Source organism: Sus scrofa, chromosome 13, assembly GCF_000003025.6.
Source record: "Sus scrofa isolate TJ Tabasco breed Duroc chromosome 13, Sscrofa11.1, whole genome shotgun sequence".
In the NCBI taxonomy this organism is placed as follows: Eukaryota; Metazoa; Chordata; class Mammalia; order Artiodactyla; family Suidae; genus Sus; species Sus scrofa.
Window position 1 is genome coordinate 72,126,746 of NC_010455.5, and position 12,630 is coordinate 72,139,375.

Sequence of the window (12,630 nt, forward strand, 5' to 3'; positions counted from 1 at the left end):
TCCGCTGGGAATAACAAAGTCTGAATTCTTATGCAACACTTATCTAAATGTGTCGATTTTATCGGATTGATGAATTTTGCTAACAAAAGGCGGCGCTAGGAAATCTTTTATGACATATTTGGCCCATTCTCAGGGCTGAAGCTTTAATTTAGCCAACTTGAGAATTCTGAGGGAGAGCTGCAGGTGTTAGATCTGAAAAAAAATCATAAATGGGAAGGCATATCAATCTTTATGACGGGGAAACAAAACCATCTCCACTTGCGTGTCCTCCACAGGCAGGAGAAGGAGAGGTGGCTGAGGCGGGACATTGTCTCGGGCCGCATAGCAAAGAGGGAGCACTCCTGTCGCCCAGTGACCACTATTTAGTGCTGGCCTGGAGCGGGGAGAGGAGCCAAGGAGACAATGAGCACCCAGCTTTCTGCCCCGTGGTCCCCACACCCCTCCCACTCCTGCCCTGCCAGGTGCACCATCCCCTTCTGGCCCTGTAACCTCCATGGTCAGCAGAGCAGGAGCTTGACAGGGCCTGTGGGTCTCCCCTCAGGCCCCCCAGGCTGCCCTCCCACCCTGTGCTGCCCTTACTCAGGGCCACCCTCTCCACTGAGACCTCCTCCCCTGCAACCCCTACTGGTGGGAAGGCCTCTCTCGGTCACTCCCCCGCACAAAATGCTGTACCGACTCCCTGCTTTCCACAAGATGAAACTGTAAACCCCTCAGCATGAAATACTACAAAGGTCCTCTGTGATCTGGCCTTTCTCCACCCACCCCCATCTACCTGTCCACCCATCCACTCAACTTCATAAGCTTCCATGACAGAAACATCCCCTCTTTGATAACTGAGTTGTGGCTAAGCAGCTGATGAGCAGGCAGGTCCGAGTCCTCAGGGATAGGATTTGGGGAGGGGGGGAAGACACCTGGACCTTCCTGGGTCTGACAGCTCCCACAGGACGCACCCTATAGGGGTGGGCCAGCAAGAAAGAGGCAGCCTGAGTTTCTGAGAATTATACACCACCCACTGCTCACGTTAGGAAATTTCCTAAGATCCACCTCTGGTTTCTTTGTGCTCCTGGCTCTTTTGTCCTCTTCAGCACCATAGCCTTCACCCTGGATGGAAGTGCCAGGTAAGACCTCTCTCGCTAGGGCCTGACGTCCCCCCGCCCCATCTGGGTCAGCAAAAGCAGTTGCACCCTGAAGCCCTCTCCTCGGCAAACCCACTTGGTGTTCTCAAGGGTCTTCTGCATCTTCCTGGTCATCTTCTCAATCGCCGCCTGTCTCTTCCCTTCAGGGAGGAGGTCTGTCTTATTCAGCACCACGACCAGCTTTTGGCAGGCAATCTGTCCAATCACGAGGCACTCGGCTGACTGGGTCTGCATCCCTTTGGTCACGTCGATGACCAGCATCATCAAATCAATGATCTGGGCCCCTGAAAGAAGAAAAGACAAGGTTAAGAGACGAAAGGGGACAGCTGACTCTGTACAAAGCTGCCTGATGCCCTAAGTCTAGCAAAACCAGCCAAGTTGACGTTCAGGATGGAGTTTCCTTGTTGCTCAGCAGATTGAGGATCCAGCATTGTCACTACCGTGGCTCTGGTTACACCTGCTGTGAGGTCGATCCATGGCCCAGGAACTCCTGCATGCTACAGGTACATCTAAACAAACAAACAAAACCGCAATTCTAAGTATACTAAGATGTACGTGATGCTCAGTAATAAATCTCATTAAAAATAATAATAAAGTTGAGGGTGCAAACGTATGAACGAAGACTCCCCTCCCAGTCACTGGATCTCCTGATCTCTAAACGGGCAGTCAAGCAGGCTCACTGGGGCTCCAGGAGCCCATGTGTCATGGGCCTGGCAGCATGAGGACTTACTACTTGGTTGCTTTTATCGTGGTCAGAGTTGTCGACCCACTGGGAAAAACCGGAATCTCAGTGTAGTTTCCATCTGCTTCTTCCTGATGTTGGTGAGGAGAGTGACTTACTAGAAATCTGAGCTGCCTGCATTTCTTGTCTCTGCCCTGCTTCCTGTCTGATATCCCTCCAGCCACCCGGCCTCCTTGCTGGTCCTCAGCGTCCTGCCACCTGGTATTGCCTTTGCCCCAGCCCCTCCCCTTGCCTAGCCTCTGGTTAACTGCCAGCCCTCTGAGTCCTGGCTCAATACCTCCTCTCGCTGAGGCCCTGCCAGACACCAGATTCGGACTGCAGGTGCCTGCCCCCATACATCCTGAGCCTGCTTTCCTGCCCCGTGTCCCCAGGACACTTGGCATCCTTTGCACTTCTGTGAAACTCATGCAGTGTGCACTGTGCTTCTGGCGGGGGCCTCAGGGGCAGGCGCCCTGCAAGAGTGGGATTGTCTTCAGAGGAGGTGCTGCTGATACTGTTTCCTTTTGAGGTTGTATTGTTGCTCTTTGTTGTCAATTTAAGAAATTTTTTTAAACACTGAGGAGTGCATTTTTTGGGTGGAAGGCATCATTGCCCAGTCATCTTTGGCTTTTATGACATTTTTTTCCATGCAGAAATATTTGATTTTTATGTTGAAATGGTCAGTCTTTCCTTTTTTCCCTTTTGTTTCTGGGTTTTGTCTCTTAACCAGGGATTTTTTTAATGTTAAGATTATAATTTTTCTCCAGTGTTTTCTTTCAGTATCTTATGGTTTTAAATGTCTATGTTTATTTTGGTGTGATGGGTGAGGTGGAGCTCTAACTTGAGTTTTATCTGGATGGCTACCCACTGTCCGTGCATCACAGTATGTGGTGTTCCCATTTACAGATGGGGACAGTGAGGCTCAGGAAGGAGGGCACACACCCAGGACTTCACAGTCCCCCAGCAATGTTGGCGTTTTGTGGTGAGTCTCCAGCATTCATTGATTTTCGGCTCTTCTGCCTGGCAGGGCACCTCTCTGCTATCTTGTCCAGAGCTGATTATCTCCCCCTGGTCTCTCACATGGATCTCCCTGTTGTTTCTCCTGTTCAACCCACCCCCACCCCCGCTGACATAGCCAGTTATCTTCCTGGGCTGCTCAGGTGGTGACGAGTGGGCCTGCCCCCTCCTAAGGGACTGTGCCGGAGCCTGGGGCTGTTCCAAAGACACTGGCAGTTTGCCTTTGCACCTTGTCTGCTCCCCTCCTCTTCCCATCCTTGGGGCCTTTTCCACCTGTTCTTTGGGATGCCAGAGACAGAAATGCAGGACTCTGGCCAAGGGGCAGCTGTCAATGGGAAAAGCAGACATTCTGAAGTCCAACTGCCCCAGGTTCCAGCCCTGCCTATGCTGCTTCCTGTCATGTGAGCAGGCCTCAGAGTTCTATTCAGATGTGGCGCAGTGGCGAGGGTCTGAGCTGATGCACAACAGGCAGAAGCCACAAGCCTGCGTGCTGTCAGGAGCCAGGCTGCTAGTATACATGCAGGGCTAGGGCAACAGGGAGCTGTGGGGAGCAGGGCTAAAGCACACTGCTGTTCTCAAGGGGCAGCTGCTCCATAGCCATGCCAGAAGCAGGCCCCGTGTTGCCACATCAGTCGATTCATAGACTTTGTGCAGCCCCTCTAGGCTGAGGTGTGTGCATACCCGGGAGAGCCATGCAGGCTGAGCACTGCCCCTTCCAGGGCCATATGTCTGCAGCAGCCACGGCAGCCCCAAGCCCAAGGCAGCAGCCCAGGTCCAACCTGGGTGCCTGTCACCGGGGCTAGGCTGCTACTTTGGGGCTTCCTGCATCAGCTGGCGTGATGGCCCGGCTGGGGGATTAGCCTGTCACCTATGGGATCTGGGATACCCGAAGCTTGTTCTCCTTCTGGTCTGTTTGGTGCAGCTCCTCACTCCCCTAGAGACAGAAAGCCAGGGTTCAAGGCAAAAGTGTTGTTGGACCATGGTGACCCAGGGGAAAGGTCCAGTCCCTCCCAGGTCGTCCTGCTCAGCTGGCTCTCTGCTGTCTGGTGGAGTCTAGCAGGACATTTGAGGGGAGCCCCCTTGCAGGCCAAGTCAAAAGAGTAAGGCCTCCTGCCCCTGGGGACACAGTGCACCAGGCTGCTGGTTAGCACCCACCCAGAACCCCTGTGAGTGGCCTCACAGATCCTGCTGGATTTGGGGTTGTTAATATTTGTTCCACAGGGCTGTAACTCCTCTGCTTCCTCCTCCTGCTGGAAAGGGCATGGGGCCAGAAGAGAGCCCACAGCAAGGCAGTGTGTGTTTGAGCTCAGTTGGCCAGCAAGCCCCTGCCCCTGCCCCTGGCTTCTCTGTGACTGTACTGACCCTGGGCTCCTGGGCAAGCGGGGACTGCAGGGCCCTGAATGCTGAGGCTGGGCCCACAGCCATGAGCATAGCACCCAATCCCTGAGGCTGCAGGAAGTGGCCCTCTGGGTCCCTCAAGCCTTGAATGGGCATCTTTCTTTAGATTCTGGTTCACAAATGGGGAATCAAGGCCCCTGGTAGGGCTGCAATCTGAACCTAATCTTGCCTCTTCCTCTTCCTTGTGGCTCTTGGCTCCCCACCTGCACTGACCCTCTTTGCTTATCCCCTCCATTCCCAAGTCCTCTGGTTTGGTGCTGAGCATGGCTGGAAGACACCCAGCACATGTCCATGCACGCTCCGGTACCAGCAGGAGTTGGACAAGGAAGCTCCAGGGTCTCCTCTCTGAGGCCAGTGTGCAGAGGGGGAAACTGAACTGCATAGCGCAATGCACACCTGAGCAGACTCTCCCCAAGGGCAGTGGACTGGTGTGCTCCTGGTCTTTACCCCTCCCGGCACGGTCCAGAAGGGCAGTTGTGCCTGCTGGTGTCCGAAAGGGCTGGGTTCTGGCCCTCGCCTGTGGCAAGTTATTTTACCTGCCTGAGCCTTGACCTTCTTGCCTGTGAGATGGGAAGGCGAGCAGGCACTGAACTCAGGAAGACCGCCAGCAGTGGTGAGGATGGGCCAAGACAATGGAGCCACTACCCCTGCTCGCACTCTGGGCCTTGAGGGCCTCTGACACCTGCTCTGTGCCCTGACATGGGGTCCCAAAGCTCAGATGCTGGGCCCTGCCATGGGAAGGAATTGTGGGCCCCAGTGCACTTGGCTTCCCTCAAGTCCAAGCTTCTTGTCCTCACATGATCACTTCACTGCCCAAGCATCTGTGACGCCACATTGCAGGGCTGAGGTACAGGTAAAGTGGACAGACAAGTAGTATGTGGGACTGCAGAAGACACTTCCACCTGTGCTTCCTCTCACATGTCACCTCCCATAACTTCCCTGCTGTCCAGCGACCCTGGCATCGTCCCACTACACAGACGAGAAAGCTGAGGCACGTGGGGATTTGATGTATGGGGAGCAGTCATCATAACGGTAGGATGTAAACTTCCACAGCAATTTTATGCTGTTGATAAGTGTATTTGCGCCCTTTATTGAATATTTAATGTCACTGGTAAAAAAATTTTTATTTTATGATTTGTTTGTTTTTGTCTTTTGTCTTTTTAGGGCCGCACCTGCAACATATGGAGGTTTCCAGGCTAGGGGTCTAATTGGAGCTGTAGCCGCTGGCCTACACCACAGCTCACAGCAACACCAGATCCTTAACCCACCGGACGATGCCAGGGATTGAAACCGCAAACTCGTGGATGCCAGTTGGGTTCATTAACTGCTGAGCCACCATGATAGGGACTCCTATTTCTCCTTTTTTTTTTTGCTTTTTTTGCTTTTTAGAGCTGCATCTATGGCATGTGGAGGTTCCCAGGCTAGGGGTCCAATTGGAACTGCAGTGCTGGCCTACACCACAGTCGCAGAAACACGGGATCCAAGCTGCATCTGCAACCTACACCATAGCTCACAGCAATGCCAGATCCTTAACCCACTGAGCGAGGCCAGGGATCCAACCCGCAACCTCATGGTTCCTAGTCAGATTCGTTTCTGCTGCGTCACAACGGCAACTCCTGTATTTCACTTTTTAAGATGCCTGTATTTTTTTTTTTAATTAAAAACTGATTTTGAGGGAAACAAATCTGATTAGTATCTATGAGGATCCAGGTTCGGTCCCTGGCCTCGCTCGTGGGTTAAGGATCTGGTGTTGCCATGAGCTGTGGTGTAGGTCGCAGACAAGGCTTGGATCTGGTGTGGCTGTGGCTGTGACTGTGGTGTAGGCTGGCAGCTGCAGCTCTGATTCGACCCCTAGCCTGGGAGCTTCCATATACCTCGGGTGCATGCCTTAAAAAAAAAAAAAAAAAAAAAAAAAATCTGATTTTAAGGTTGTTAAAATATGTTTAAAGCTTTATATGCAGTTTCTCTAGCTGAAAACTTTTTTTCTGAACACATTTTTTTTTTTTTTGGTTCAGTCCCAGAAGGAAAATTACATCTCACAGATAACGTACACTTTGTTAAATGCTGACCTTTGTAAGTTTTTCTTTATTTTTACTTGTGGAATGATTAAGATATATAATCTATAGAATTGGAAATTGTAATTTTTAGAAGTACTGAGCACTTTACTGCTATTATAATTACTCTATAGTCAGGGCAGCGAGATGGAAAGCCTGATAGACAGGAAGTATAGAGGCTCATTTGTGAGCTGCCAGTTGTGACTTTCGTTTCCCACCCACTCGCTCACTCTGCCCCTCTTGCCTCAGAAGGATTTCCTACCCTGGATCCGTGGGAATCGGGAGGACACTGTTTGATTCTTTCTATGGAAATATGAGGGATTTTACAAAAGTCAAGACAGGCCAGTTATGTCACTTCCTGTCATGGGATCAAAGTTTGATGAAGAAACAGAGACCCGGGGTTACTGTCAGGCGAGGTGGTGCCGGTGCTGACCCCATTGTCCAGTGGGACCATTCAAGTTGCCGTGACCTCTAGTCCCCTTAGAAGTCCCAGACGTTGGCTGCACTGCCTGGCTGTTTGGAGCAGAGCCCCTGCTCCCTGCAAAGAGTCAGCATGTGGGTGCTGGAGCAAGGTCTCGGATGAAGCCCCAGGCCCCTAAGTGTCCGGGTCCCATCTGCACTCATCTCTCTGGGTCTCCACATGCAGTTCTCCCTCCCATCCCCAGAACCCTGCAGGCATCAGAGGGAGGGACAGAGACCCTCTAGCCTTCCTCCCCCCTCAGGCCATGATGAGGCCCTCAGGCTATTTTATACCCCAGCAGTAACAGACTCCTGGTCAAGCCAGTGGAGAAGGTGGGGACACTATTGTCTGCTTGCTCAGAGCTAGGCCATGTGCTGTGTGCTGGGCAGACAGGCTGAACACCCAAGCCTGTTCTATAAGCCGCAGCATCCAGTGGAGATGGGGAAGGACTGTGGGGGAGGAGGCTGGACAGGGGCTGCGTCCCCGTTCAGAAGGATAGGCCATAAACAAAAGCATGAAGGACTCCAGGTGGGTCTTTAAGAGAACTTCCTGAGAGGCAGGGCTTGTAAAGACAGGGGTGCATCACTGGATCTCTCGGCTAGAGGTCTGGAGAGCAGATACATAGTGCTTCAGGGAGGGGGTCTGAATTACCTGGGGTTTGCCATCCGTGAACCATGGCTGTGATTTCTGCCATATCCATGGGGTACTGCTACACTATTATAGATCTACATGTGTTTAAACCAAGTCTTCCTTTTTTATTCTTTTTAGGGCCACACCCATGGCAGATGGAAGTTCCCTGGCTAGGGGTCAAACTGGAGCTACAGCTGCTGGCCTACACCACAGCCACAGCAACACCAGATCCAAGATGCATCTGCAATCTACATTGCAGCTCACGGCAACACCGGATCCTTAATCCACTGATCGAGGCCTGGGATCAAACCCCCATCCTCATTGCCACTAGTTGGGTTCTTAACATGTTGAGCCACAACAGAAACTCCAAGTCTCCTTTTTTTCAAAAAAGAATTCTAATGTATTTATATTAAAAAGAACTTTAGGCAATAATAAACTCATTAAACTTACCATAAGTAGAAGTTAACAGAGAAAAGAAATAAAATGACAAAGCAAAAATGTAATGCAATATTATTAGATGCTTACTAGAGGTAAAGCTCTGAGCCCCAGGCCCACTCTGTTAAAAAAGGGATTAGCAAGAGCTAGAAGAAAGACATACTAGCCCAAATCAGGTCTCTCTTTAACAAAATAGGGCAATTGGATGAGAATTGGGAAAGGCATGACCTTCGACCCCACCAAGCAGGAGTGTGAACCAGACACCAGGTACCACCTCACACCCTCTCCCAGGCCTCCAGTCACCTCTCCCAGCAGCTCACAGTGCCCTCCCGCAGGGAAGCACAGGCAGGGTCAGCAGCGGCACCGGAAGAGCAGAGGTGTCCATAGCTGGCTCCTTCCCGGACGAGGCAGAGGCAGCGCACAGCGCACAGGAACCAGGGAGCTCTGCCTCTGCTTCTTTAAGCTACTGTATCATAGTCTATCTGGGGTAATCTTTTTAGCTGACTTTGCACAACAGTACAACTCCTGTTCAAGAGCAGTGAAAAGGAGCAGAAAATGGAATTTGAAATGTAGAAATAAAATAATTGTGGGCCATGAGCTATAATTTGATTTCATGCTTTACAAGGAAACGAAAGGAGGCTCCCTTACAACGCAGTCTCTGCTCTCTCCCTGCCCCCCACCCCCTTTAACCATTTTAGGATTTCCTCCAGCACTGAGGAGAAAATAGGATTGTGGAAAACGTTCAGCTCTCAAGTGTCACTGCCATTCAGGGGCCAGCTTGGTTTAATGTGAACTTCCCATTCTGGGTAAGAGGAAATTCTTCAATTAATAAACCGGGTGTGCGGAGGCCAGTCTTTAAGGTTTAATCAATTTCATCTGTACTTAGGATAAAAAGACTGACTATTCTACTTTTTTTCCTTCGTTTTCCTTCTTTAAAAAAATAAAATGAATGTTTTATTTTAAATTCTTTGAGGTTCGTATCTCCTGTTTCAGGAAATATTGTCTATTTCATGCAGTGAGTATGAAAACTCCCCCCTCCTTTTTTACTTTTGCTAGGAATCTTTTTTCAAAAATAACTAAATTATACTCTGCCCTCATATACTATAACAGCGTGGGAGATGACACGAATTATGCAGGATTTTGGCAGCCACCTTGGGGGAGGGGGAGAGACAAATCACCAAATATGGATGCAAGAGCCCCTGTGGACAACAGAGGCAGCTGCGGGAACTCAAGTCCCGCAGTGCCCTTCACCATGGGGGACGACTGAGACCCAGACAGCCTCAGTCTGAGAGGCCTTGCCTGGGGGGCCTCCGCGGGAACTGGGGGTCTCCCCAGCAGGACTGGGTAAACATTTGACTTGCTGACCAGCGAGAACAACAGAATTTCCTGGGAGGGAGAAAGCCTGAGTCTCTCTTGCATGGTCCCTGGACATGCAGGGCCCATGGGATTCAGGGGCAGAGGTCACGGTCAGGCCCCATGGTGACGAGTACTACCTCTGTTCCGCTTATCAGTTAAACTCTCTGGGCCCATTTCTCCATCTAGAAAAGGGAGATAAAGTCACTAGCAACCTTTTAGAGTCATGTGACACACTTGGAACAGGAGTCCTGGATCCACAGGGAGGGGGCCCGAGGGATCCAGGCCCTCCCAATGCTTTTACCAAGAAGCCTGAGGGGAGAGGTGGTCTTCATCCAGGGCCCTGTCACTGGGATTTCCGCTGTGAGTTTGAGCACAAGACCCTCATCCTTCTGAACAGCGGCCGCAACAATCAAGGGTCCAATCGTGGTGTGCCCCAGTGAGATCTCTGCCTGCGGCACCCAGTGTGAGGTCTCTGGAGGGGTTTGCTTGAGAAAGGGAGGTCGGAGGAAGAAGAATAAACATCCATTCTTCGGCCGTGTGAATCAGAAAAGCGCTAGGGATCAGTCAGTTGCCCCAGTGACCCACATCTGGCCTTGACAGGGAGGGGACAGCAGATGCCAGGGAGGGTTCATCCTGGAGGAAAAGGGCACTGGGCTCTCTGGTGTCATCAGGCCCGAGAGAGATAGATCAGGGACACAAGAGGTCGTGGGCCAGGGGTGAGACAAACCTCGGCTTGGACCCAGGCCCTAGAGAGCCACCAGGGGAAAACTCCTCTTCCCGACTCAGCCTTCTCCAGGGTTCCCTGCACTTCCACAATCTGGACCGAGGCTGTCACCGCATGTCTGCCAGAATGGGAGGGTTAGGGTGCAGACAGCCCTGAGCAAGCTGACACGGCTTCTCTGGGGGCTTCTCCGTACAGTTCCACGCACAGTTCCCATGCTGAGTCTCCAGATACTGCCAATAAGTAGAAAGTCCAAGAATAACTAAGACAATGACTTTCCTGAAGGAGTGAAGCAGGAAAACCCAGAGGCATCAGGCTGACATCTCCACTGGGACAGGAGCTGTCCTCACTGAGTCCCTGCGTGGACTAAGTGTTATCACCACAGCTAAGGCTTACCAGGTGCCCCTGCCAGCTGGGCGCCACTCAGTGCTTTGTGCACAGGAGCTCATGTAAGTCAGACCAGGATGGAGGTACCATAACACCCCATTCTGCAGTGGACGCACGGGGGCCCAGTCACACCCCAGAAAAAGGGCCAGCCAGTAGCAGGGAAAGAGCACAGGACACTCAAGAGTTCCCCCAGCCAGGAGCAGAGGGAAGGGCAGTGGGGCTGGGCCCACCTCCCCCACCCTGCCCCACCCCGTCAGCCCCACGCTCTCCCCAGGACCTGGGCCCTGGACATGCACCCAAGATCCTCCCATCTTGTCCCTCTTCCTGGCACTCAGATGTCACCTTGCAGGCATTTTCCTGACCTCCCTGGTCTGGACAATGTGGTCCTCCCTCGAGGTTCCATGGTTCACACACTGCCCAGGACAGCCCTGTTCTGTGACTCACTGGCGCCCCTATAGCCTCTTGCACTGGGACAGGGTCCTGCACAGGCGCCAGCACAGAGCAGGTGCTTAGCATGCCCTATGCCACGAAGAAAGAGAACAAGCAGGCAGTTGGGTTACTACGCACGTCCCCTGGGCAACAAGAAATGGGTTCTTTGCTCTGATCAGGGGGTGGGGGTGGGAGGAACACCCTCCAACACTCCGAAAAGGTGAGCGTGCTTGTCCAAAAACAGAAAGAGGAAGAAGGAGGGGGGGAAGTGACCATGTCAGGGACAGGCTGGCACACCCGGGGCCTGCAGAAAGAGGGCCCAGGGGCCTCAAGGATCCACCTTCCGGAGGAAGAGTTCAGACTTAGGGTGGTGAAAGAAACAGCCAAGGCTGCAGACCTGAACCCCTTCCTCCTCCATGGAAGTGGATCCAGAGCTCACCAGGCACAGAGACAGGAAAACCACACTCTGGTTGTTCTGAGGGAGGATGGCTGCTGCTGTGGCCTCAGGCATAGACAGGCCCTATATTAAAGGGGCCCCAGGCTGCTGCAAGCCCCCTCTGAGGTACAGAAACCACGGCGGGCAATCCTGCCCGGCCCAAAAGGAAGGAGCTGGAAGGTGAGGTCAGCCGTGCTCCTCCAACTGAGATGTCTGAATGTGCAGGGTTGCAGGGCCTGAGAGAGTGGCCTTAGGAAACTGTTTACTTGGGAAGCAGGAGAAAAAAAGAAGAAAAGAGGGGGAAATCTACCATAAAAAGCAAGTAAAATCAGCAGAATTCCTTCATGAAAAGGGTGGAATTAGCATATGGCCTCAGCTGCCAAGTGAGGCCACTGAAGCAAGCAATGTAAATGAGTTCAAGATACAATTAGACATTTTTCTGGACGGAGACAGAGGGGACCGAGAAGGCACGGCAGGTCACATTTCAGAGGGGGCAGCAAGGCTCACTGTGCCAGAGCCCACAGCAGCAGCCGCAGGGATGGAGGTGGGGGGGAGGCCAGCATGCGGGGGGGCCTCTCCCACTCTGAGATGACCTTCCCATGATGTGTTTTGAAGAGTCTGCAGCCGTCAGGCTCAGAAATAAAAGTGTGGTTCCACTCCACTCGCACCTCTGGATGCTGCCCGCTGGGCTGTGTCCAGGCTTCACCGTCCTGCCCTCAAGGAGCTCAGACTCTGGTGGGGAAACACACACACACGCCCACACTGTCACCACCCTGAAGCACATCTGAATGAGACGAGCTAGCTCTGCTATGCGACACAGAAGGGGATTCAGCAACTGCAGGGAGAGTGGAGGCCAAAAGTGAGGGAAGAGGCCGTTCCAGCAGAGGACGCAGCGGGAGGCCACAGACGCTCCAGCTGCCAGGCCTCATGGAGGACGCTGACCACACAGTTCCCCCGGATCCTTGTGGAGGGGCCAGATCACCTCAGCTTTGAGAAAGAGGACGGAGTGACCAGAGGCGCCAACCATTGGCCCGTGGACCAGATATGACTCAACGGCAACAACTAGGACAGCTGTTCCCAATCTTCTGGAGCATAGCACATGCGGCCCACCCAAGGAACATGCCGTGTAGGCCTTCTCCAGCCCCACTGGTTCTGACATTCTCCTTCATGCGGCCCACTGATGGGCCGTCCAGGCCTGCCATGCTCCTTGAGCCCCATTTCCTTCCAGGTGAAATGAATGTTTACTCCAGCCTCTCTGAAAGGACCATTAATGTCTCTGTGCCCATGGATGCTCACTGGAACAGAGCCCCGGCCCCAGCCCTGAGTGGGGTCTGTCCTCCCACACACGCAGGAGTCAGAATCAACTCTGCCAACCCCCTGCATCAATGCAGCAGCCTCTCAACCTGAAGCCCGGAATGACAGGTACACTCTGGGAGAGACAGGCATAGCC

At 52.6% G+C, this 12,630-nt stretch overlaps 1 protein-coding gene across 2 annotated transcripts in view; it reads right to left on the bottom strand.

Annotated features, from left to right (window-relative positions):
- The window catches only part of EEFSEC (eukaryotic elongation factor, selenocysteine-tRNA specific), a 154,937-nt gene that overhangs the window by 85,337 nt on the left and 56,970 nt on the right, over window positions 1-12,630 (bottom strand). For both annotated transcript variants that reach the window (XM_021069440.1, XM_021069441.1), the window contains exon 2: window positions 1,213-1,420. In XM_021069440.1, coding sequence (XP_020925099.1) covers window positions 1,213-1,420 — 208 coding nt within the window. The remainder of the gene's footprint in view (window positions 1-1,212; window positions 1,421-12,630) is intronic.